General features: G+C 45.4%; 4 protein-coding genes across 7 annotated transcripts in view; 2 read left to right on the forward strand and 2 right to left on the reverse strand.

Annotated features, from left to right (window-relative positions):
* The window catches only part of LOC149364819 (tyrosine-protein phosphatase non-receptor type 11-like), a 36,823-nt gene extending 33,916 nt beyond the window's left edge, over nucleotides 1-2,907 (reverse strand). For 2 of the 3 annotated variants that reach the window (XR_016289222.1, XM_089574748.1), the window contains exon 1: nucleotides 2,583-2,907. Coding sequence is in view for 2 of the 3 variants with exons in the window: in XM_089574748.1 (XP_089430874.1) it covers nucleotides 2,583-2,596 (14 nt within the window). In the remaining variant the exon portion in view is untranslated. The remainder of the gene's footprint in view (nucleotides 1-2,582) is intronic. The other variant, XM_089574747.1, reaches the window with a different exon arrangement.
* Nucleotides 2,908-3,367: 460 nt separating this feature from the next.
* On the reverse strand, nucleotides 3,368-9,165 carry Alg3 (Alg3, alpha-1,3- mannosyltransferase). The gene is made up of 9 exons (XM_089574750.1): nucleotides 8,780-9,165; nucleotides 8,373-8,472; nucleotides 7,579-7,726; nucleotides 6,629-6,789; nucleotides 6,397-6,517; nucleotides 5,749-5,951; nucleotides 3,969-4,030; nucleotides 3,755-3,890; nucleotides 3,368-3,598 (listed from the first exon to the last, which is right to left on the reverse strand). The coding sequence occupies exons 1-9, from the start codon at nucleotides 9,000-9,002 to the stop codon at nucleotides 3,436-3,438; spliced, it is 1,317 nt and encodes a 438-aa protein (XP_089430876.1). The 5' UTR covers nucleotides 9,003-9,165; the 3' UTR covers nucleotides 3,368-3,435.
* Nucleotides 9,166-11,180: 2,015 nt separating this feature from the next.
* On the forward strand, nucleotides 11,181-17,094 carry mei-W68 (meiotic W68). Of its 2 annotated transcripts, none has more exons than XM_089574761.1 (3): nucleotides 11,181-11,320; nucleotides 12,689-12,991; nucleotides 16,159-17,094. In XM_089574761.1, the coding sequence occupies exons 1-3, from the start codon at nucleotides 11,306-11,308 to the stop codon at nucleotides 16,855-16,857; spliced, it is 1,017 nt and encodes a 338-aa protein (XP_089430887.1). In that variant the 5' UTR covers nucleotides 11,181-11,305; the 3' UTR covers nucleotides 16,858-17,094. The 2 variants fall into 2 exon arrangements, with proteins under 2 accessions (XP_089430887.1, XP_089430886.1); XM_089574760.1 differs by having other exon boundaries at nucleotides 11,196-11,320; nucleotides 12,267-12,991.
* HPS4 (Hermansky-Pudlak syndrome 4 protein) overlaps nucleotides 11,181-23,441 on the forward strand; it is a 69,193-nt gene continuing 56,932 nt past the window's right edge. Inside the window, exon 1 of the mRNA XM_089574754.1 lies at nucleotides 11,181-11,320. Within this exon, the coding sequence (XP_089430880.1) occupies nucleotides 11,272-11,320 (49 nt within the window). The 5' untranslated portion in view covers nucleotides 11,181-11,271. The remainder of the gene's footprint in view (nucleotides 11,321-23,441) is intronic.

The raw sequence follows: 23,441 nt of genomic DNA on the forward strand, positions 1-23,441 counted from the left end.
TGGATGAGCTTCTAGAGGTGTCTGCAGGCATTATTACAGGCACAAGTTCTGTATGTACAGAAATCACATAAACGTAACTAAGGGGATGATTCACAGAAAGCCCATCAATATGTAAGATGTGACGATATGAGCACAGAACATTACTTCCAAGCTTTGCTCACAACCGTCTTGGAAAGTATTTTGACAGGGGCACAGCATATTGTGGGCACATGGTGTCATGTCACGCCTCACAACTATCATATCAATTTAGGCAATGTTCAAGGATAATAAATTTATTTACAAATCTTGGAAGTGACATTAGTCGTGCTTAGTTTGAAGGGCTAAAGAAGTGCTCTGGCAGCAAAATATTATTCCCACTTGTTCCTAAAATCACAGACTAGGGTTGTGAAACTTAGCACACTGATATTTATATATTCCAAATTATGGTTTATGGGGGTTTAACGTCCCAAAGTGACTCATGCTATGAGAGATGCTGCAATGAAGGGCTCCTGAAATTTCGACCACCTGGGGTTCTTTAACGTGCACTGAAATCACGCAGTACATAGGCCTCTAGCATTTCGCTTCCACCGAAATGCAGCCACCGTGGCCGGGATCAAACCCACATCCTTCGGGTCAGCAGCCAAGCATCATAACCACTGAGCCACAGTGGTGGAGTCCATTCCAAATTATTACCTCTAAAACCACTCACACAAAATATGGCATTCTAATATTGGTCTGAGCCAAACCTATTGCAGCAAACATTCATAACTGAGCGAGCTCCCTTCATTCCACAGAAAAATTTCCGAATGGCGCTCCACAAATCAAGAACTTGCAAACGCTTTCTTCTACACAGCAAAGTATGACTCAGTTATAATGTCTTGCTGGCAACAAATGGAAAAAGATGTTCTGAAAAGAAACTGAAATATTCTTGCTGCTGCAACCATTTCGGATTGAGAAGATTACCTTAGGACTCCACATTATACCCACACCCATGCCCACTATGCGGGTAACGTCCCGCAATGTATCACACTACATGGGCTTGCCAAAGCATGCAGGTAGTCCCAAAAATTCCAAACCCAAAACCTGAGCAGTGGGAGGCCATGCTTTCACCAAACCAAGAGTACCAAGGACAGCTGACAGCTGGTTTATCGCATGCAGTAAACAGCTAAGGCGTAGGAGCCCTGGACTAAGGCCCCCTCCCAATTCGAGGGGCGAAAGCTTGTTATTGAATAAAATGTTTTTCATCATCAGCATTAAGACTGCATCTGCAGCAGTTAACTATTGTATTTCCTTTATGGTCAGTGGCTATGAAGAGGGCGACGACCAGATCTCTCTAGTTTAGTGGCCACTCCAGGAGGAATACAACTGCCATAATTATAACATGGTAGACAACACAAAAATACAAAGTTATTTTAGCATGAAATTAAAAGAATGCAGCAACCTTTTCTTTAAAACCGCAAAATGCGCAAAGTATGCACAGGACTTGACCGAAGAAAATGAAAGCATAATCATTTTTCTTCACATAAAACTCAGCTCAATAAAGAACATGCAAATGAAATAAGCACTGCTGATTATAGCTTTCAACCACTCCTCCACGCAGTAATCCAGTTTTCAATATCATGCCCTTCGTTCAAACAACAGCCACTGATCATAAGCACTTTCTAAAGAGTTAGGACAGCGCTTTAGAGCATGTTTTTTTGAGCAAACGATGTAACAGTTAAAAGATCAAGTAAGGCACTACTACGACACGAATATTCTGTGCTTGGAAATGCGTTGAATATATCTTTTTAGCAGCACTCGAGGGGTGCCGCTGCCAAGAATCGTTACAGCCAACGCCGGTAATCAAGGTTTAGGACGAAGTCATCAAATTTTCTAAGCTTCATCAACCCAGAAAACTGTTTAACACAACCGGAAGTTACAGACCACGTATTTTTTTTTTTCTGTATTAAATCGAAAGTGGTTTCCAGGTGCTCTCTGGAGGCCATCGCTTGCGCACCACAAATACTGAAATTGTGTAATCGGAGCGCACGACGACTTCACACAACTACATTGAGCAGGCCGACGCTGGGACAAACCTTGATGCTCGTGACCTTTTTAGTCCTGCGTCTTGCTGGCCTACGGAAACGCTTTACGAGCTGCGGTGTGAAAAGTGCGATATGCGGACTCGAGGAAAACAAAAACAAGACAATAGTTCGTCGCTTATAATGCGACCCCGATCCGCGCCGAGTACTGCATCTAGGGTGTACAAAATAAAAAATTGGACAATAGTAGTATATCCAAAGTATTTCGGAGTGTTCGTGACCAAGAGATCTTTGCACAAGAGGGAAGCAATTTTGGATCACAAGTTATCTCCACAACGCGTCATCTTCCTTTCAGCCCGGATAGCGCAGCTCTGCCACGAATCATGTTTAACCAGCGTACAGTGCGCGGCTAAACTGCTACAACTCAGTGCTGATAAAAAGGAAGAAGTCGAATGAGAAGCTTCTTTTTCTTTTCTCTCTCCCCCAGTGAGCGCAAGTGTCCTGAATGAAATCCCAACGCACGTCGCAAGTCTTAAAAAAAAAAAGGAACTGCCGGCAAGCAGTTGAGTGAAGGGTACTTGCCTTCGTGCCGACATGATTGGACCGAGCTGCCTAACCAGAGCGGTTCTGAATCTTCGATCGGATCGGCGGTAATTCTCGTTTTGCGGTCAATCTGGGCTTTACGAAGCACCATCATTTAGCACCCCCCACTTTAATGGCGTTCATTTTGTCTTTTCTTGGCTCCGACCGCAGCGGCAGCGCGCCACCTGGCGAGGTAAAACGTCGAGGCATGGGCAAGGGGGACTACGGAATTCTTGAGAAAACGAAACCCAGATATAGCTTAAACAACATTAATGGTCTAGAGCTTTGAACGTGCAACGAGACCAACGAGATGGCGACCATTTTTTTACCGAGACAAAACTGCTCGTCCGCAGCAATGAAGAGTACTCTTGCAAAGTACGGCCGTGAACGAAAAGTCTACCCTCGTTAGTTCTTGACCGGCTAGAAAAGTCACTTTTGTCATGGCAACTACAGCGGCGGCAAAGCCGCAGATTAGCAAGTAGGTGGTGGGGGACTGACGCCCACAATGCGCTAAATCCCGTCTCGGATCTCGATAAATCACGTGTACGACCAAAGTCGCGTGAGCCATGCCGCATACTCCATAAAGAGCCTAGACACACATGCTTGACTAGTCTAAATACTGCTTGGTAAACTATAAGCGCTGTGCAGGGTGGTGGTCGCCCCATTGCGCGGTTCTTAGCAAAGTTACCGGGAAACCACATCTCTCTCTTCCGGTGATACTCTCTGGCAAATACAAAGCTTGTTGCTCTTCAGCAACAAGGCATTATGACAAATATGCTCACAAGAAAAAAAAAAAGTTCTTTTTTATTCCTTACAGAATGGCAGAAAAAAAATGAGCAGACCAAAGGCCGCATCACTTGTTCTTCGACACTGATGGCGGCACTGACGGTTCCTTTGGCCAATCCTTCCACAGGCTGACTAGAAGGACTAGATGCGATAAGTGAAGCAATCCACTGCTCCAGGTTGTTGAAGGAAAAGTGTTCCAGGCAAGCTCTATCACGCCCCACATTGTAAGCCTGAAAAAATAGGTCAGAGAATAACTTAGTAGGCACAAAACACTCTATGCTGCCATTTTATCATGATTGAGCATGATATAGTAACGGGGGAATGCACCCCAATTCATAAATAAAATCTTGCAATGAGAGCCTTATGCACCAGCAAACCAGACTGACCTTGTCACAGTTGAGAGCTTTGTAGTCCACAGTAGGTAAGGAAGGGTGTGGTAGTACCAAACATAAAACTGGTAATGTAATGACCGGCTGAAGGCCATCCCAATAAAGTTGCATGTGAACATTGGCAGTAAGATTTCTGAAGGAAGCCGCTAAGGAAGCCACAAACAAACGCCCACTAGCATCTCACTAGTAAATGCAAACCGCCAAAGGATACGGTCTGGAAACATGACCAGTACTTTCCCCTTGTTTGTGGTCCACTCCGTTAGCTTCAGGTACCTGAATAAAAAAGAAAAAGACAGCAAGACACAACTTTTTGTACTCATAGGAGAGCCTAACAGAAACAATGTCACAATGAGTAACTAATCCAAAGGCTGATAGCAACAATAATCATAGCACTAAGTGAATACTCATGCTTATTGATGCTAGTGTTCATTTTATAATTAATCATGCAAGCAGTGCTGAAGGTTGTCCATATTACTATTGTTGATTTTGAGGAAAGGAAATGACACAGTAACTGTCTCACATATCTCGGTGGACACCAGAACTGCGATGTAAGGAAGGGATAAAGGAGGGAGTGAAAGAAGAAAGAGATGCCCCCCCCTCCGAATAATTTAGACTACCTGGGGATCTTTAACTTCATTGACATCGCACAGCACATGGGCGCCTTTCAGAGGAGAAACGCAAAAGGCACCCGTGTGCTGCGCAATGTCAGTGATCGACATTAACCATTGACCTCAGGTGGTCAAAGTTAACCTCTAGTCCTCTGCCAGAGTCCCTTACAGCCGACGTGTGGCATATTACCTTGCATATTGCATCATACCAAACACCATTATCAATGGCAACTTGTGCACATATAAGGAGGCACAGTGGAATGCAACAACGTTTCTCAGCATGTTCCCATTATCTAAACGCAATACTGTGTTATATGCTTCAGACTTAACCCAACGGCTAAGGTTCTTCCCCTACAGGAGGCTCTGCAGTGAGTGGGATATCAAGTGGTCTTGAAGCCAGGTCTTTAAGCCAAGTCTTCATGTTTGAACACAGCTGTGCAATGCACATCACACTTAATGTGGACAATTTTCTCATTTTATTCCATCAGCCACTTCAATGTACATTACTGTACAGCACGCGTTACAAGAAAACGAGAAAACCATCACAACCGCTTGTGATCTTTTTCTTTTTCAATTTGTGATGCCGATCAATGAGAAATTAGCAGTGTAACCATTTTTTTTACGTATAAGATAACTGATTAGAAAGCAGAAGAAAAGACAAACACACACCACTAGTGGGAACCGAACCTACAGCCTCAGCAAGTCGCAGACGACAGTCTCCCAACTGAGCTATGATGGCGGCTGTGCAGCCATCTGCTTGTTGTGTTTTATGGCACATAACCACTAGGTGAAAGTGTCTATGTGTTATGTTAAAAGAAATAAAGGCTTTAAAAGCTGAGGTTTGCTAACAATATTTTGGGAGTTCTTTCTTTAACAAACATAAACACTTGCGACAAGCTGACAACTGCATCTTTTCCTAAGAGCAACCTCAGGTGGAAAGGAATGTGTTAGTTGTAAAATACAGTGAAATCCTTTTTTCAGAGTTAGCATCTACTGAGTTGCAGGCTGCAATATTGAAATACGCATTTTGTAAGTAACATGGTTCAATTTCCGATGTTCCACTCACACATAAAAATTTCTGAGGTCATTGTTTTTTAAGGCATCAATGGCGTGGTGTGAAAGCTTTCACTCTATGTACAGTCTTTGTCAAAAGTAACCAGGCTGCAAGGTTCGCTTCTAGCTAGTACAGTGGAGCCGTTACAGGTTCCCTCAAGCTGAAATGGCCATTAAAGGTAAGGACTGGAGGTCTTCTTACCTTCCAACATCTTTTGATCTTTAGGAAAGCCACAGGGGCTCCACTATACAAGCTAGAAGCAAACCATGCAGCCTGGTTACTTTTGACAAAGTCTGTACATATGTGTCCAACGCAACCACTTGACTCACCTGATCCACTTCGGTAGGAAGCAGAGAATGACAGCTAGATGTAGACCCAGCAGTGCCAGGTGAAGCCTGCGGTCTACAAACAATTCCTCGGGCAGAAACCTCCAGTTGACTGTCCACTCATAGAGGAAGACCCGGCCCAAGTTGAATGCACCCATGACATACGAGACTGGATTGGCAAGTAGGAAAGGGAGCGCTAGAACAAGCTTACGGGAAAAACAGAAAAGAGGGAACAAAAATGAGTCCATGGCCAAGCACAAACAAAGTAGAAGATGCAATGTTTGTGTTTAAAGTATTGATCACTACCGAAGTAGCATATATAAAGTGATGTAGTCGGGAACTTCAAAATTTTATGTTTAGTAGATGAAGCATTAAAATGGTTTGTAGGGAAGAGAAGCTTGGCATCGGAAAGCAAGCAAACAAGTTATGCAGCATGAATTTTCAACTGCACTGATCCTTGATTCTCCACTTTCCTAAACGCGGCTGAAGCAAAAAACTTCTGGTTTTCACAGGACACTGCAAAATGTAAATACCCTCAGTGGATCACGTTGAAAAGCACAACATGGAGCATGTCAAACAGCGAGCAGCTACACTTGACAGAAACAAATTCTAGATTTAAAAAAAAAATTGCATTGTGCACTGAGAAAATACCTGAATAATGCCACACAGGCCAATCAGCAGGAGAGTTTTGAGGAAGCCCCGAGTTGACCACAGGACAAAGAACAGTGCAGGTGCAAAGAGCAGGATGTTCATCTTCACCGACACAGCCAGGCTAGTAAGAAGTGGGGGTTGTAAAAGAGAGTGGAAGAACAACCACACTTCACTCAGCATGGCCAACTCATGTGCAACACCGTATGCTTATTCTGTGCTATGAACTTGGTACCTGAACAGAGTGCAGCCAAGCACCCAGCGTCGCCTGATCAGGACACCCAGGGAAGCATAAAGCAGGGCCATGGCCACTGGATCATTGAAGAGCCGCAGCACGTATATGGAGTGGATACGGTACGAAGTGGCGCACATGAGGGCCAATGCATACGGGGGCACCTGTGCAGGCAGAGTGCACACGTCAACATGAGGCAAAGCCTCACGAGTTCTCAAGTAAACACTGTACAGCAAACCGGAACCAGAGATTGCCATAATACCAGCATTTCTCCATGTATTCATTCTAAACACATTGGGTCATGATTAAAGACAACAAACCAAGAAGGCGGATCGCCTAAACACCAGTAACAACAGATGAGAAACAACAGTGCTGCATTGAAAAATAGCTAAACTGGTAAACCCTTTTGTCACCTACCACTATGGTAGTCCCCAGGTTGAGGAAGTGAATGATGTACGTAGTTGTGGCTGGGTATTAATGGGGCAAGCCTGCTGCAGAAGACCAATGTGAATCACAACTGAAGGTGAACATCAATACGGCTTCAATATCTATGGAAGACATTTCTGCTAGGTGCTTGGTGCTGCTGTTCTTGGGATATGTGACAATTCTCTTCAAGCTTCTGTGAACATGAAAACAGCAGCGGCATTAAGCAGCCACTAGATACAGAAATACAACGCATTTCTGCCAAAAGCCAATTTTAGCATGAAGCACTTACAACTGCTAGATCAATCATGGTAAATACAATTTGCGACTCATAATATGTGGCTTGAGCTTCACAAAGCAGTTCTAGAGCGGCGGTGATCAAGACTGCATTTAGCAGCTAATCAAAAGCTACCTCATAGCTACCTCACATTCTCAAACCTGTCATTTTCTGTTTTGCACAAGCATTTGGAACAGTTTAGCTGCATATGAAATAGAGATGGAACACACAAAGAAACAAAAACAATGAGCACCTTGCAAGTTTTGTTGTACAGGCTGAAGACAAGGCAGAGGGTAAAGAGGTAAAGGCCTGCATACAGGTACTGAGCAAGAAGAATGTTTGTCCCTTGGCTTGTGACGTAATAAAGACCCATGAAGATGTACACGAAGCCTGCAGGGTATCTGAAATGCAGACAATCTGTGTTCATGCATGTGGCATTGATAATGAGGGTTTAAAGCATGCGAGACGGAATAGAAGGCAAAAATAGACAAACCAACAGTTCTGGCCTTAGCACTGTGAATCCTCAGTATGAATCTTCATCAACTAGCGAAGCCTGCCATCCTAGCAATGACAGCACATGCTATGTACACAACTTATCAATATAGAAGTCATCCACAAATTCTCAGTCGAATAAGAGCATGACAATCACATGAAATATGTGTGTAAAGCACATTTCAAGAATGGAAAGCTAATCACTGCAGTCTATGCATTAGGCTAAAAAAATGATTAATTAAATTTGTTGTCCGATACCACCACAAGGGCTGCCTTTAAAGTCCTTAACTAAAGACAATAAGCATTCAACTTTGTATACTTTCTACCTTTATCTTTTACCTTTCCTTTGCCCACTTTACTAATGTGGCCTTCGCCACCAGAATTATGTGCTATTTCTTAACCTTACAAACGAACATGGTTTTGTGTCATGCTGGGCAGTATTAAAACGCAAGATGAAACCTGTAGTAATTGTGAGCCCTGTTTCCATCATGCCTTCCCTGACTGCGCCACAATGCCACTTTAGCGAAGAGGCCACGAAAGTCTTAGCATACTCACACAAGTGGCCCAGTGTCTCCTTTTAGTTGAGCATAGTCAAAAGTTCCATTTAGAACCCCTTCCACTTCTTGCATATAAGCTTTCCAGTCTATTTCGGTGTCTGGTAAAAGAAAAAATGCAAACAAAGCGAGGCAACTAAATAACGACTTTTCCCAACATTGCGCAACGGACATGAACTTGTGTAGCTGCGTTCGCTTCGATACGATCATATCGGCTCAAGATAACGAGAACAATTAGTAAGATGGAAATCAATAGTCAAAGGTGCCTAGGTACATGACGCGGCCGTTGAAAACGAAGCCAGGTATTGGAAAGCCTGCAGAGCCTTATTGTCAGCAGTCTACACACACCAGAAAAAAACAGTAGTAAACACAAAGGCGGTCTGCACACGACCGGTTTCGCATACTCACAGGGTACTTTGCTAATGACTGTCATGTTCACCACAAACTCAATTATCAGGAGGAATGGTACGACTAAGTAGACAATCGCTGGATCATTTATGAACTGGGACAAGCTAAAGTGGCGAAGATCGTTAATGATGCAGTTGTACGTGGAGCGCAGGTGCCTGGAAAGGAACGTTGAATTCTTTCGGTGATGCTGGCTTCTTCGCCCAATACTTCGTGGAGGCGCCATGCCGTTCACCAGGTGTGGCTGCGGTGTAAAGAGCTTATCTAGATGCTTCTATGCTAACGCTCTCGGCAGCACAGCTCCTCTTTACAGCGCAACTGAACTGCACACTCGGCAAATCCATCCGGCTTTCGTGTGCGGCGCCATACTTGTTTGAGACGACGACAAGGCTAGGCACATTGTCAGCATCCGAAACTAGAAGCACGCTAAAGGTCTAAAATAGCGTAATGCTAGAGCACATACAACATAAAATACTGAAAATTAAGCCGAAAGCACAACACTTGTAAAGTTTAAAAACACATTTGTACATAACAAATCTAAACTGAGTAATCTAAGTTTAACTCTAGATTGGACTAAATAAAAAACAACATTTTTGCGCTTACTTTACAATAAAAACTATAGACACCTAATTTTATTGGACATTTTTGTTTTGAAAAGATGGCTTAGACACTATATATTATTGAAGTTTCTTCTCTCACGTTGTTTAGGTTTCGGTTTCATCTTTAGATCATGTCAGGCATGGAAAAACTGCATTATGAGCCCTCATTCAATTAAAACATCCCCCCCCCCCACCTCCAATTCAAAACATGGCCCACGGGCCCGCTCTCATCTTCAGCACTATCTGTGTTGTTATCCGACTGAGGAGAAGGAGGGATGCCTCCAAACCATGGTGTTAGAATAGGTTAGGTCCATGCTCCAAACTGCCTTCTCGTGGGGCTCCTGCCACATTAGAAGCTGCTTTCCCGCAAAGCTTGGAACATAATAGCGGACATTCGCGCACCTCTGCTCCTTGCGGGACATGGAGGAAAGTTGCGGGACTAAGCAGCGTGGGCTCTGCATGCCGTACGCGCGGCTGTGCAGTAAACGTTCGTTGAATTTCGACCGAACTGCATTTATGGCTGGGATTTAAAGGAGTATATAAACGCCAAATTTTCAGTTGCGTGTTTTTTTTTCTTTGTAATGATCCCGTACGACAGCTAAATATTTTATAAATGAATTTCTTCTTTCATGCTGGTACAGTTTTAAATGCAGCTACCGAACGATGGCTGTGACGTCAAGGGTCATGTGAGGCATAAAAAAAAAAACTGTTGTATGATCCATGTTTTGTCGTTTGTATTCACTAGAGCGCCTAATCCAACTAGTATCAAGATTCGGTGATAAACTCCCATAAACCAAAAACCAAGATTCGGAATGACAGCGAATGAAGAAGCAACTATGATGATTAAAAGATTTTAACTGGGCTTAAAAGTCCGTTGGATCTTGCAGCCGCTCTTGCTCTTTCCGTCAGCTCCTGCTGAACTTTCGGGTCGAAGCTGGACAGCATTTCTTTCTACCGCTTAGTCGTCGGTTCTTCTATCCTTAATTTCGGCCGCCGAGGTGGCTCAGTGGTGCTCGGCTGCTGACCCAAAAGACGTGGATTCGATCCTGGCCGTAGCGGTCGCATTTCGATGGAGGCGAAATGCTAGAGACCTGTGTACTGTGCGATGTCAGTGCACATTAAAGAACCGCAGGTGGTCGAAATCCTTGGGTCGGTACACCTGCGCTGAAAGGCGGGTAAGAATTACCGTGCATTAGCAGTTTGCTACAGCTCGAAGATTCAAAATTTGAAGGTGTGCGAATTGCCGCGCAACTTGCCGGCATCAAATGAAGTGTGCATTTTAAACTTTACTCAATGCTTGCGTAAGCTGATGGATTGACTCACGGGCAGGTGGTGGGATCCCTGTGTAACCGCCTCAGACATTCTCGGATTTGTCTTCGGATTGTAATTGCCACCTGCGTTAAACCACACTTCAAAGTATAAAGTGCACGCTTTTAAGATAACGGTCTGGCCCATTTGGTGGAAACTATTTTTCTTTCCATTGGTTAGATCAGCGTCACTTTTGTTACCCCGAGAGAGGCCGAAATGACACTTTGGCTGGGATGATCCCGTTCTCGCGTCTGCGTCAGAGTGACGCGCACTTTGCCCTTCCCATAATACTTACAAATCTAACTCCTACTGATGGCACAAAAAGTTCTCGGATTGGCCCTAGTTCATCCGCGCTCAAGTACAAACGGCTGCAGATGTTATCAGGATGTGGCGACGTAAATACGGGTGTCTCGTTTCAGAGATTACTCTTCTTCGCGTCTGCCCAAGGGCGACGCCTGGTTTTGACCCGACTGTCTGCGATGGTGAGCGCTACAGATGTGCTCTGGCACCGCTTTTCATTACAGCCTTCGATTCTGTCACGTGACTGTTCCGGCAAGTGAGCCGCTCTCCTACAGACAATGAGGGGCAATGTGCTCAGCATGCCCCTTCTGGCCTCACGGACATGCCTTCTACTTGGGTAAGCTTCGTTCCGACCTTGGTAGAACGGCGAGCGTGCAACTGTAGTCGAGTGCAAACTACGGCGCGAGGCGACGGCTTCCAAGCCATGGCTCTCGCGTTCGTGAGAGCAGCAAACTTGAGGAATAGAGCTACTATAGAGCAATTTCTCTTGTAGTTTCCAAGCATCTCGAACAATCTGTCCTCGTATTGGGATAAATAAACGTACAGGTGCGGACAAAAGAAAACGGGACACGCTATTGTCTTCTAATATTTTTCACGCGATGGGAGCTCTGGTATGTCAAGGCTGGTAGCGGACGCGAGGGCGCTTGCTCATTTCTTCACGTCCAACAGGAAAGGCGTTTTTGACCCGCTTCGGTGGCTCATTGTTTAAGGCGCTTTTCTACCGAGCCGGAGTACCCGGGTTCGAACACGACCGCGGCGGCAGTGTTTCGATGGAGGCGGAACGAAAAAGGCGCCCGAGTGCTGGGCGACGTCAGTGCACGTTAAAGATCCCCAGGTGGTCGAAATTATTCCGGATACCTCCACTACGGCACCTCTTTCTCTCTTTCTTCTATAACTCGCACCTTCCTTCCTTCCCTTATACGGCGTGGTTCGGGTGTCCACCGAGATACGTGAGACAGATACTGCGCCATTTCCTTTCCTCAAAAACAAAAACAAAAAACAACGAATGAAGCATCAGTGATTATATTCATGCCTCACGCAACCGATGCTGACCTTTGGCGTCACAGTGCTATTGAAACCTCATCATCATGAGAGAAAAATTTTATTATGAATTACTTAGCGGTCGTTTGTGAATATCATGTGGCGATCCATATATATAGTTATGTCTTACGAATCGTTGCCAAGAGGAAAACATGCAAATGTCTCTACTTCTTTAAGTAACTTAAATGTGGCTTAATTGCTGTACTTGGGCCAACCGGCCACTCGATTGCATTTTATTGCAGGATCTACGCGCCAGCGTGAGACGGATAAAATGCCTTTTGTCTCGCCCACACTACTGAGCATGCGCAGTAGAAAATCCGTCTGAACTGAAACCCCTTTCAAGCTTTTCTTTTTTGAAAAGTATTGTCATTTGTCGCCGTCGTGTAAAATGAAAAAAAAAAATGAGCAGCTAGATTAATTTCTCTTTTCCATTCGCGGAGCAGACGTTTTTCTTAGTTCTTCGACGTATGATACCGTCTGCTACTGCGCTCCTTGCTCCGGCGCTTTGCCGTCTGCATCCACTCGTTACGGTGGTTTTCGCACGCACTGGCCGCGTCAGAACATGGCTCTGCAGGTCCCCGGAAATTCATCCCGGCCGGTTGTTTTTGATAGGCATGCCCTCACTCTCAAGATTGAGGCCGTATTCCTTTCTGTGGTCGGGCAGATCGGGAGAGGGGAGCCACCGTGCTTGGTGTACGATCGCCGACAGGACTGGGAGAACGTCACGTACTGCCAAGGGAGAGGACTTGTGCGCAAGGACACCTCCACACAGACGGTCACGTCCTTCGGCTCGGCGGCGTCGATGCGAAAGTTCACACTCATGCTCCATGTTCTCTCCAAGATCCACTACCTGCTGCTAACGAATACCAAGAGCACCAAGCGCCAGATTTTTTACGAGGACGTAACCCTGTTCCGCACACAGGCGACTGTGGACGCCATTGTGGAAGATATCGCCTCCATGCTTCAGGTACGAATGTAAATTGATGATGAAAAGGTCTTGTTCAAAACAAAAACAAACCAAATAGTGTAGGCATGTTTACACGTAGCCTTCATTGAGACGCTGTTACCGTCTCTGGAAAAAGAATGAACATGTGCAGAGAGATAGTTTCGTGATCATGTTGTGCAAACTGTATGAGGCCGCTCAGAAGCCGTGGCGTCCGGTCGATTAAGGCGCCATTCAGGGTGTTAAAAATTAGGCTTCCAAGATTACTAGACTACTGTCATATTCTCCTTATTTATTGAGAGGCATGTAGCCCACCGTGACTAATATCCATATCAGTTTTTAGAATTTCTAAAACGCAGTTACCCTGGACGCTGTACCCCAACAAATGTTGGCTATTTCGACGAGTTACGTGCACTGAAGGGGTTCATTTTCCTGCAAGCTTTTCGAAAGCGCGTGTATTTTCGCGCGATTTAGGCAAAATTTATTGATACACAGCGCCGAAAGTAACTGCGTTTTCGAATTTCAAAAAACTGATATGGATATTACGGTAGGCTATACGCCTCTGAATAAATAAGGAGACTAATAGTTAAAAAGCTAACTATTCAATATTAATTAACCAGCCTACTAGTTTGGAAGCCTCAGCTGTGCTCTTATGCGCTACATCGCTGACAATGCTGTACTGACAAAAGCGCAAAAACCTATTCTAAAAATTGCAGAATGTCTTAAGAGAAACACGGTATTCGAAACTTAGAGGCGGTAAAATTTAGACTTTTGTTTAGTACAATTCTGGGAGCGGGCTCGTGTCCAAGATATTCGACTGCCTCCATATTCGCAATTCGTGTATTTAGGCCTTGCAAGGCGGCGAAGATCGGCAGAAGGCTTCACTGTCAAATACGTTGCTGTTGCGTATACGAAGTCTCGTCTGCTAAGCAACAAGCAAAGCAGCTGTTTCCTTTTCACTGTCGGTTAGCGAAATAGAAAAAAAAAAATACCATACACGACAACTGCCTCAGACCTAAGTGGAGTTCCGCACCGATAATCACTGTCTGGCTGCCCCAAACATAAAGACTGGGCTTGCCTTAATTAATGAGTAATAAATACCGACTGTTGCATTGGTCAGCACCCCCCAACATGATTCTCTCGGCTAACACCAATTGTTTGTCCTTGCTCAAATTCAGCGCAGATGTGGCATTTGGAGGTGATTTTGTTTCGTGCTGTTTGGATCAGATAGTTGCCTGATTGGACGAAAATTATTCGGAAGTCCGCATCGTATGGGTTCCAAAAACTAACTCACATAATTCCTCATACATTAAACACCTATCCATATTTAACAGAATTGTCACTACAAAATATGTCCGAGGTCAGATTTAGGAAAACTGTTCATGAATATTTTTGTTATAGCTAGTTGTGGTGTGTTTTTACCTAATCAGTTATTGTCTTTGTTATGTTTTGATCTTAGTTTTGTTGTGCTTAGCTCTATGCATGCCTGATCTCTGTTTCGTTGTCAGTATATCCGCTGCTTTTCTAGTTTCTGTTACTTATGAAAACTTTGTACCATTGCCAAGTGCCACTTTGTTTTTGTTTTTTTTACATGGGGAGGGCAGGCCTCAGTCAGGCGCTACTAGGCGCCTTTAGCTTGCTCTCCCTTGTTTGCAGTCTCTGTACTGGCCAAACAAAACCAATAAATGAAATGTATGCGGCGATGTCGGACGACAGGCGCCCGCGCAGGGCTCTTCGTCTCGATTTCATGTGCTTTCGTCGTTCTGCAGTCGACACAAGGCGGCGCTACCAGTACAGCGCGAGAACAAGCCCATGGTTTAGCCACGAGAAGCATTTTAAAAGGTCTTTGAGCACCCATCAAAAATGAACAAGCGTGCAAATAGATTTAAGCTCCGTCACCACATGGAGGCACATGTATAATAAGACAGAGGCGACTTCGACCATTTCGTGACTTTTTTGTCCACCATGAGTGATGGCACATTTGGACAGTAGTCTACATGTGCGAAGACTGCGTGCAGTATAACCAAATGACGACGTAGTTCCGTGCTTCGCAACTGCGAGCGAGCGGAAACTATAAATTCGCAAGTAACAGAAACGGAAGGAGTGGAATCAGCCATTTCTGTCTGCAGGACGATAGAGCCATGCAGCACTGACACAGCCTCATGCGCGTAGAAAAAAAAACTTGTAGAGCCAAGCTTACCAGCTTAGTGCATTAATTAGCGAAAGCTGTTTTATACCTCTCGTTGAATTCAATTGATTTAATTAAGCTAAAATAAACTAATTCACTAAGTAATTAAAGCCACCGCTGAAGCTGCATATTCCACGGTAGAATGCACGGTTATATGGCTAAACCAGAGCTGTAATAGATTTCGATGTAAAAGAGTGATCAGTCAATCAATCAATCAATCAATCAATCAATCAATCAATCAATCAATCAATCAATCAATCAATCAATCAATCAATCAATCAATCAATCAATCAATCAATCAATCAATCAATCAATCAATCAATTCTTCTATGCCTTAAAGGGCAACTGCAGCACTTCTTTGAGAATTTCGCGATATTCAAGGATTCAAATCTATATAGGCTGTAGGAAAAGCATGCCAAGTGTTTTTGCACTAGCATTTAAAATAGTGGTGTAATCGACGATTGAATTTTGGGCTTCTCCTCAATGCACCAAAGGAGTACGGGGAAGTTTAGCGTGACGTCACGGAAGGTATGATTTCAAATTACCGCTGTCGTAAGCCGCACCTTGCCCTGACTCGTTAGAGGCTGCCAAACAACTCTCGGCAGGGTTGGCCTTCGGTGGCGTTGGTTTCTTTAAAAGCAGGCATTTGTGCATTGGAAATATACCGGTACCTTCGATGACGTCATCATGCGCCCCTCACTTGGCGTTGTGAGCTGCGGAGAAGCTTGAAGGGCGTCCGAATTTGAATCGGCGATTACTTCACTATTTCGAGTGCTAGCCCAAAAAGACTTCGCATGCTTTGCCTGCAAGTTTCACACATTCGACCCTCTTAAGCTCGTTGATTTCTAAAGCCTATGCAGTTTCCCTTTAAGGGGGAAAAAAAAAACAGGCACTATAGCAGCAGTGTTGATGATGAGGGAATAATATTGTAATGCCCCGTCATTTGGGACGGGTAAGAGCAGTGTTTCAACCTATATCATACGAAACTTGTGCCCGCACATAGGTCCCGCGTCGCTGCCTGCACATCTTGGCCACATCGAAGGGCCTCTTCGCCGGCGCCGTCCGTTTCCGCGACTCCTCCGGGAACCCCGTGGCCGGCTCGCTCACGGCTATGCTGGTGCCGAGCGACGTGAGCGGCATGAGCGGGCTCACCACTTCGGCCTCGTTCATCCTGGTCGTGGAGAAGGACGCCAGCTTCCAGAAGCTCCTGGACGACGGCTTCCTCAGGGCGCCGCCGGGCTGCCACTGCCTCCTCGTCACGGGCAAGGGCTTCCCGGACGTCAACACGCGCGAGTTCGTGCGCCGCCTGCACGTCGAGCTGAGGCTGCCCGTGTACGCACTCGTGGACGCCGACCCGTACGGCATCGAGATCCTCTGCGTCTACGCGTACGGCTCGCTGGCCATGGCCAGCGAGGCGGACTCGCTTGCTGTGCCGGGGATCCGCTGGCTGGGGGTCCACCCGTCGGACATGCAGAAGTTTCCCCTGGCCAACTGCCCGCCGCTGAGTGAGGCCGACAGGAACAAGCTGCGGGACCTGCTGCGCAGGCCGTACGTCGAGGCCAACCGCGAGTGGAAGAGGCAGCTGCTGCTCCTGGACTCCCTGCAGCGCAAGGCCGAGATCCAGAGCCTGTGCAGCATTGGCCCGAGCTTCCTCACGGAGTCGTACCTGCCGGCCAAGCTGAGCCTCGGGGGCTGGATATGAGACGCGCACGTCGGCCTGGAATTGCCACCTATAGGCATCCGATTCTTCCCTGTTAATGTTCATTATAGTTTCCGAGTTCACCTGTTATTCAGTAAAGGGCGTTATGCAAACGTTGTTGTGCGGCAATATGGGCCCGTCAGCTTTGAATTGTAATCTGTAGGCGCAGAATTCTTCTTTCTTCCCGTTTGCTAGTTCTCATTTCATCTGCTGTTCAATAAAGTACGTTATGCAAACCTTTTCTGCACTGTTTCGTACTGCACTCATTTGCTAAGCTGCCGTATTCGTGGGTAGTGGGAGGGAGGCGGCGACGACGACGTGCCTTTTCCTTTCCATCGAACTCCACTTCGAGGCACCGAAAACATATGCCCTGGTTTGCCTCAGGTGCATGCCTTTCTTTTAAGGTACCCCGAGAACAACTCTATGTGATAAAGTTTATGTTTTTTTATAATGTCGGTACTCGGACTCTGTTTTGGCTGTTTCCTGACTCTTTGTTCGGCAGAAAGAACTGCTTTCATTTCTGAGAAATTTGGAGCTGAAGATCGAATATTTTCCCTTTCTCTACGATTCGAACTCATCACGTTGGTAATGAAGTCAGGAGCTGTGGGTTTGCATCGTTTAATTTTACGTGTCTCGTTTTTTTTAGTCTATCTCATCGCAACGAATCAGTGCGTTGTGCGCCCTTGCCAGTTACAGCCTACGTGTAGAGCAAAAACTCTATGCGAATAGAAAATCTCTGTCAACAGAGTTTATTCAGAGAACTGCCCGTCGTTTTTTTTTTTTTTTTCGAAACATTAGTACACTAAACTACACTGCTGGTCAACTTCGGTCATGAACTTGCAACCACCGCGATGGCTCAGTAGTTAGAGCACTCGGATACTGAGCCGGAGTACTTGGGTTCTAACCGGGCCACGGCGGTCACGTTTAGATAGAGGCGAAATGCAAAAGGCGCCCGTGCGCTGTGCGATGTTAGTGCGCGTTAAATATCCTCAGGTGGTCGAAATTATTCTGGAGCCCTCCACTACTGCATCTCTTTCACTCCTATCTTCCTCGGATCTGTTTCCTCACGGCGTGGGTGAGGTGTTCACCAAAAAGTGAGACAGTTGCTGTGCCTTTAATTTCCTGGTCACCAATCATTACAAACACTGAACTGTCACGAAAAGAAAATACCTTTATTCGCGCTTCATAATGATGCTGCTATGCGGATAAACACGTTTTTGCTGAGTTCAATGGAACTGAAAAAATTCCTTCAGTAAATAAATAAATAAATAAATAAATAAATAAATAAATAAATAAATAAATAAATAAATAAATAAATAAATAAATAAATACATACATAAATAAATAAATAAATAAATAAAGGTGTCACCCTAGTTCTTGGCAGTAAACGTCCATTGGTTTACTGTTTATGGGGGTTTAGCGTCCCAAAGAAAGTGAGGCTATGAGGCTATTTGCGTTTTTCTCTGCTGGCGATGTCATTTTGCGTTACTCCTTTAATGACGATAGCAGTTCCTTCTACAAGAATAGCTACAAGTACTACCATTTGCACGTTAATTGCTGGTTAGACTGTTTATGCCGACATAGACGCCAAGATGATCTTTAAGTGACTTTTGACCGCACCAGACTGCAACATTATATCGCCGATAAAAAGTCAGTAATTTATTCGCTGAAAAAAAAAGAACCGAACCGTGTTCTGAAATATAAACAGAAATAAGACCGCCGAATTTTCAAAAAATAAAAGCCGTACACCCCAACCCCTACTAATAGCGTTGTTCTGCATTCGTTGCATCAATATGTGGGTACGATGACTCGACTAATACGACACTTTTTCCTTTGGATTATCAGCTGCTACCAGCTCATTACAATGGCGGATTCGAGCGGTGTCGATCTCATGTACTGTGGAGCCCTTGTAATTAAATGCGCTCAGTTCTCACAGTTTTTATCTTCGTTTAGCTATTGAAAATACCCCCAGCGGCACCGAAATGAATTTTCATAAACTTTTCCTTGCCAGTATTTTCCGGGGGTATAATGTCGAGGCCACTGAGTTGATTTACAAGATATGTTGCAATGTCTGAGCAAGCAGTACTTAATATTGGCAATTAGTAATAATATTGATTAGCTGTCATGGAATTACTTAAAATGCTTACGAATCAGCACTGCTTCGGTAGAAACTTCGTCATTGCCTCTTTCCAAAGTGAGAAAAAGAGGCCAAGCAAAGCACAACGATCTCTGCAGGCTCTTGGTATCGATACAAGCGGGCTGCGGCAAGTCCAGGTAGGCTGTGCAAAACTGTGACAACAGGCGCGGTCTCGCATAGCGACCACGGGTATGCGGCGAAGATAACACACCACCGGTTCACGTCTGAGCAGACCCCTTTCATTGTTCGCAGCCATCAGAGGAAGATAAATCATTCGATGCCTATCGCGCAGCGCTGTTTACTTTCCGGCGTCAGCGCGCATCGCTAAAAAGGTGCAGCACTATGGAAGGCGAAGCCGGCGCAGCCAACCAGGCACTGACTGCACAATGCTGTTCACTCTCTAGAACCGTTAGCTAGCTACCAATGTTCGCCTATCGGGAATGCACAAAAGTGTCACTTTCTGGGCTAGTTTGGTTTTTACGCGTGATTTGTGCAGCACGTAAAATATGGAGGACAGAAAACAAGCACACGGCTTGGAATGTGTATTCAGCGCCGTGTGTATGCCTTCTGTGTCTTCGTCCTGTGTTCGCTACGTAAACTACGTGATTACACAGCAAGGGTTAACCACAGAACGTTGTTGTGTACCGACAATTGGGCTCGGGCGGCTTTCTGATGACGTGCCTGCAGCTTGCACCCCGATCCCTGGTTTTAGTGGATGTAACTTACATGCACTTTCGGTAGCGTACGTGTGGACAGCATGTTCGGAACTGGCAGTGGAACCACCGGCTGCGAACACTCTTTCTTTGCTGAAGTCAGGTACATGATGACAAAATAAAGGTGCATTCCATGATGGCGTGCAATGCAGTGTCGACCGAGCATTTTCTGAGGGGCGAACTTGGTTTTAAAGCACGCGGATTGCAAGACGTTCCTTGATCCTGTTTGCACTGCGCTCTGAAACCGGCGATTATAGAAAGGTTTCCACGAGGTTGTTCGATAAATGTGTCGCCAGCGCATTTAAAGTGATAAGCACGCAGCGTGGATAACAGGAGGATATGTGAGGCTTGGCTGGAACGCGGATGCATGGTCGAGTCCACCAGCATGGACAGCGTTACCTAAAGATGCTTGTTGTGATTCATCCTGCTTGCCTGTTAATGGCATAACTGCCGCCAGTGACGTTGCGACTGATATCTGTCAAGAAATCTAAATGGCCGGCTTTGATAGGAAATGCGGGACTGGCCAATGACGAAGAGGCTAAGGAATAAATCGTAGAAAAAAAAAAAAACACTACACAGTTTTTTTCGGACTCGTGCGCTACCTACGTGTGACGTAAACGACAGCGACAGCTTTGGCTGTCACCGCGTGGTGAACGTTGTGAAACTGCCCGAAAGTGATCAGTGTCTCCCAAAGGAGGGCGCTGGTCTGTGAATAGATTGGTTTATTGGGGTTCGGTTTATTGGGGTTTAACGTCCCAAAGCGACTCAGGCTATGAGGGACGCCGTAGTGAAGGGCTCCGGAAATTTTGACCACCTGGGGTTGTTTAACGTGCACTGACATCGCACAGTACACGGGCCTCTAGAATTTCGCCTCCATCGAAATTCGGCCGCCGCGGCCGGGATCGAACCTGCGTTTTTCGGGCCAGCAGCCGAGCGCCGTAACCACTGAGCCACCGCGGCGGGTTTCCTGTGAATAGAGACGGCGCTCAGCCGACAGTTTAAGTATTTTGTATTTTTTTTGCGGCGCGACCGCTGTGAATCTAAATGAAACGTCGCTGACGTGTACTGTCTATTTCACGGAGGCGATCAGAGCCTATTAACTGTCAAGTTCACTGAGATAATGCGACGCTTACGTTCCTTTTACTCATACCCAGCAATTCTGGGCAAACGCATTCTTGAGCTGGAAACCATTTATTAAAGCAATTTTTTCATATAATGTAAGATTTCACTGCAACAATCAATATATCCTCAGATTACCCGACGGCAGTCTTATGTTTTTTTCTATTAACATTTTTGTTATCGTCAAAAGCGTTCTCCATTGGTTTTCTATGGCAGCATTAACTTCTTGATGGAAACACTTTAAAAGAAGAATTTTGCTACATATCAGAAGAATGGACCTTAAATATTCCGTAACAGCTTCTTACAATTTTCCAATTTTCAAAATTTTTGTCCGAGAATGTTGGACATGTATATATGTTTTGCATGGCATGCCACGGCTTAGGTTCAGTCGACTGCTTAACAGAATTTATGCATTGCTGGGCAAGTCGGCGCATGTCGTATTCAACGACCAGGTTGGCGCAAACGAAACGTTCACAACAGGAGACGAGATTGTTGCGCCAGACCTGTTACTCTTTGTGATCGCCTTGTTCGCGCAACCCTTTTCGTTGAATCCAGTAGCTTCTTATCGCTTGCGCTCTTCAGTAGCACTCAGAACTGTTCACGGTCTTTGGTATACCGACACGGCAGCCTATACACATGGATACACTAAGAGTGCGGGCAAGATAGCGGGACGGGCCGGTAGGCACGAAAGAGCGCGTGCATGATGTAACTCCGTCGGACGCTATACCACCAGCGAGGAATCTCCAGGTATATCACGTTGCAAAATACAGTGCAGGGATATCTCAGCGCTCCGAGAGTGCTCCGAAGGAGGCTCTAAAAAACAAGCTGGCCTGTTGCGCTAGACAAATCTGCGGCAGGCTTAATGATATGATTAGCATTGTTTTTCTGGAACTGATACCCGGGCAAGAAGCTGTTTAACTATACCAACTGACTGTATACAGGACCACATACTCGATGCTGGTCGCGATACTGCATCCCATACCCAGAAATTCTAGACATGCGCATTTTTTCGACGGGAAGTTGTTTATGAACGCCATTTTTGTTGCGCTCTGTCAGCCATGTTCATAAATAAAACAAGTTGTATGTAATGCGTCGTATGTAATCCACAGTAACTTACGGTACTGTAGATTGTGTTTCAAATTTGTCTTTGTTACTTTTTTTCCCTCCTCTTATGGCGAGCTTGTTTATTATCACTGCCATCCTTCAGGTCTGTGATAGTACTGCTACGCAAGTTTTCTGTATTTTGAATATTGTTGCGTGGAACATTAAGCGGCTTAAAAATTGCACGTGCTGCGAATCGTTCGCACTTTCATTAAACCGTTATTGAAGAGCTGTTGCAGTAGTGGGCACCCAGTTAAGCTTGCCGCAGAGCCGATTTTTGCCCTCGCTCTCTGCATTTTTATCTTAATAAAAATGCAAAATGAACATTGAATTGAGTCGAATTGAACATCGTAAGACAGGCGCTAAGCAATCAATATATCCGCAGATCCCTCCTCGGTACGTTTGTACTTTACCGCTATTTATTAATGCAAGGCCCCATTACGCACAAAATCCGGAGTCGGCGCGTTGTCGGCGTTATCGGCGTCGGCGTTGTGAGCGAAAAATCACCGAAGAACCAATCTAGGTGGGACACCTAAGTCACGTGACCTTGTGGCGTCATTTCAACCCGCCAACCGGATTGTGCGCAAACTGCACGCAGTGGCGGGTGGTCGTTAAATTAACGATTGGTCGCGAGAAATTGACCACGAGGAGCAACCTAGGTCGACGGCAACCCATCGACGGCAGGACCTGTCATCGCAGGACCGTCGCTTAACCGCTGCACCACTGCGCTATAGGAAAGGTATAAATACTCCCAGGGATCTATGAATGTAAAGTCCGCATACATGGGCGTTAACCCACTAAAACTACCGCGTCATACCCTGAAGGCGAAGCTTAAGTGTCTCCTGCAATTTTTGTCAAAAACGCGCCCCATTCGTTTTCTATGGTAGTCTCAACCACTCAGAGCGAGCGCAGGAAAATATTCTCATCGATATGTTCACAACAGTATATTTCAGTGTCCCATGGACAGTTAAGGCAAATAAAAGTTCAAGAAAGCTGGAAGTTGGAGAACGATTACGCTGCGCACAGCCGCGCGTCCGGCGGTTATGCGCAGACACTTCAATGCCGCACCCATCCATGCAGTGCTGGAATCCCGGTCAACTCCCCGCTGGTTTCTGTGGGGAACGTTTTTCGCCGAGAATTACTGCTCTTTCTCTTTTTCTTCAGCCCCTAGTAGTGCATTTGTCAAAAATTCATTTGTGTGAAGCTTCGACGCAGTGCACGAGGGTGATTTACACAAAGATGATTTTAAGCAAGCACGTATTTCGATATACTTATTCCGAATACATATCTGTCGTTCAACTCAGCGTGATGGAGAGCAGATCTAACAGTGGGGAACTGTACCATTTTCTCCGTGACTAAACGCTTCCGCTCGAATAAGCTCGATCCACGGCTTCGGGTGTGCAAAAAGTTGTTCCACGTTGTAGGGAACAAAGTATCAGGATGAGATGCAAGTATGAGAGCGCGCATTCGCAACACGCTACTGAAGTGGTTTTCGGCAGAGAGGCTCATGATTATTC

Source organism: Amblyomma mixtum, chromosome 2 (genome assembly GCF_055824585.1).
Source record: "Amblyomma mixtum isolate Tamu chromosome 2, ASM5582458v1, whole genome shotgun sequence".
NCBI classification, from domain to species: Eukaryota; Metazoa; Arthropoda; class Arachnida; order Ixodida; family Ixodidae; genus Amblyomma; species Amblyomma mixtum.

Bases quoted from the DNA above. Each gene is read 5' to 3' on its own strand.
- Alg3 (XM_089574750.1), bottom strand. From the start codon at position 9,002: ATGGCGCCTCCACGAAGTATTGGGCGAAGAAGCCAGCATCACCGAAAG. The intron at 6,518-6,628 runs GTACCAAGTTCA...ACTTCTTACTAG, and splicing joins CTTGGCTGCACTCTGTTCAG to CCTGGCTGTGTCGGTGAAGA. The intron at 5,952-6,396 runs GTATTTTCTCAG...TTTTCCCGTAAG, and splicing joins GCCTGTGTGGCATTATTCAG to CTTGTTCTAGCGCTCCCTTT.
- mei-W68 (XM_089574760.1), top strand. From the start codon at position 12,587: ATGGCTCTGCAGGTCCCCGGAAATTCATCCCGGCCGGTTGTTTTTGAT. The intron at 12,992-16,158 runs GTACGAATGTAA...GCCCGCACATAG, and splicing joins ATATCGCCTCCATGCTTCAG to GTCCCGCGTCGCTGCCTGCA.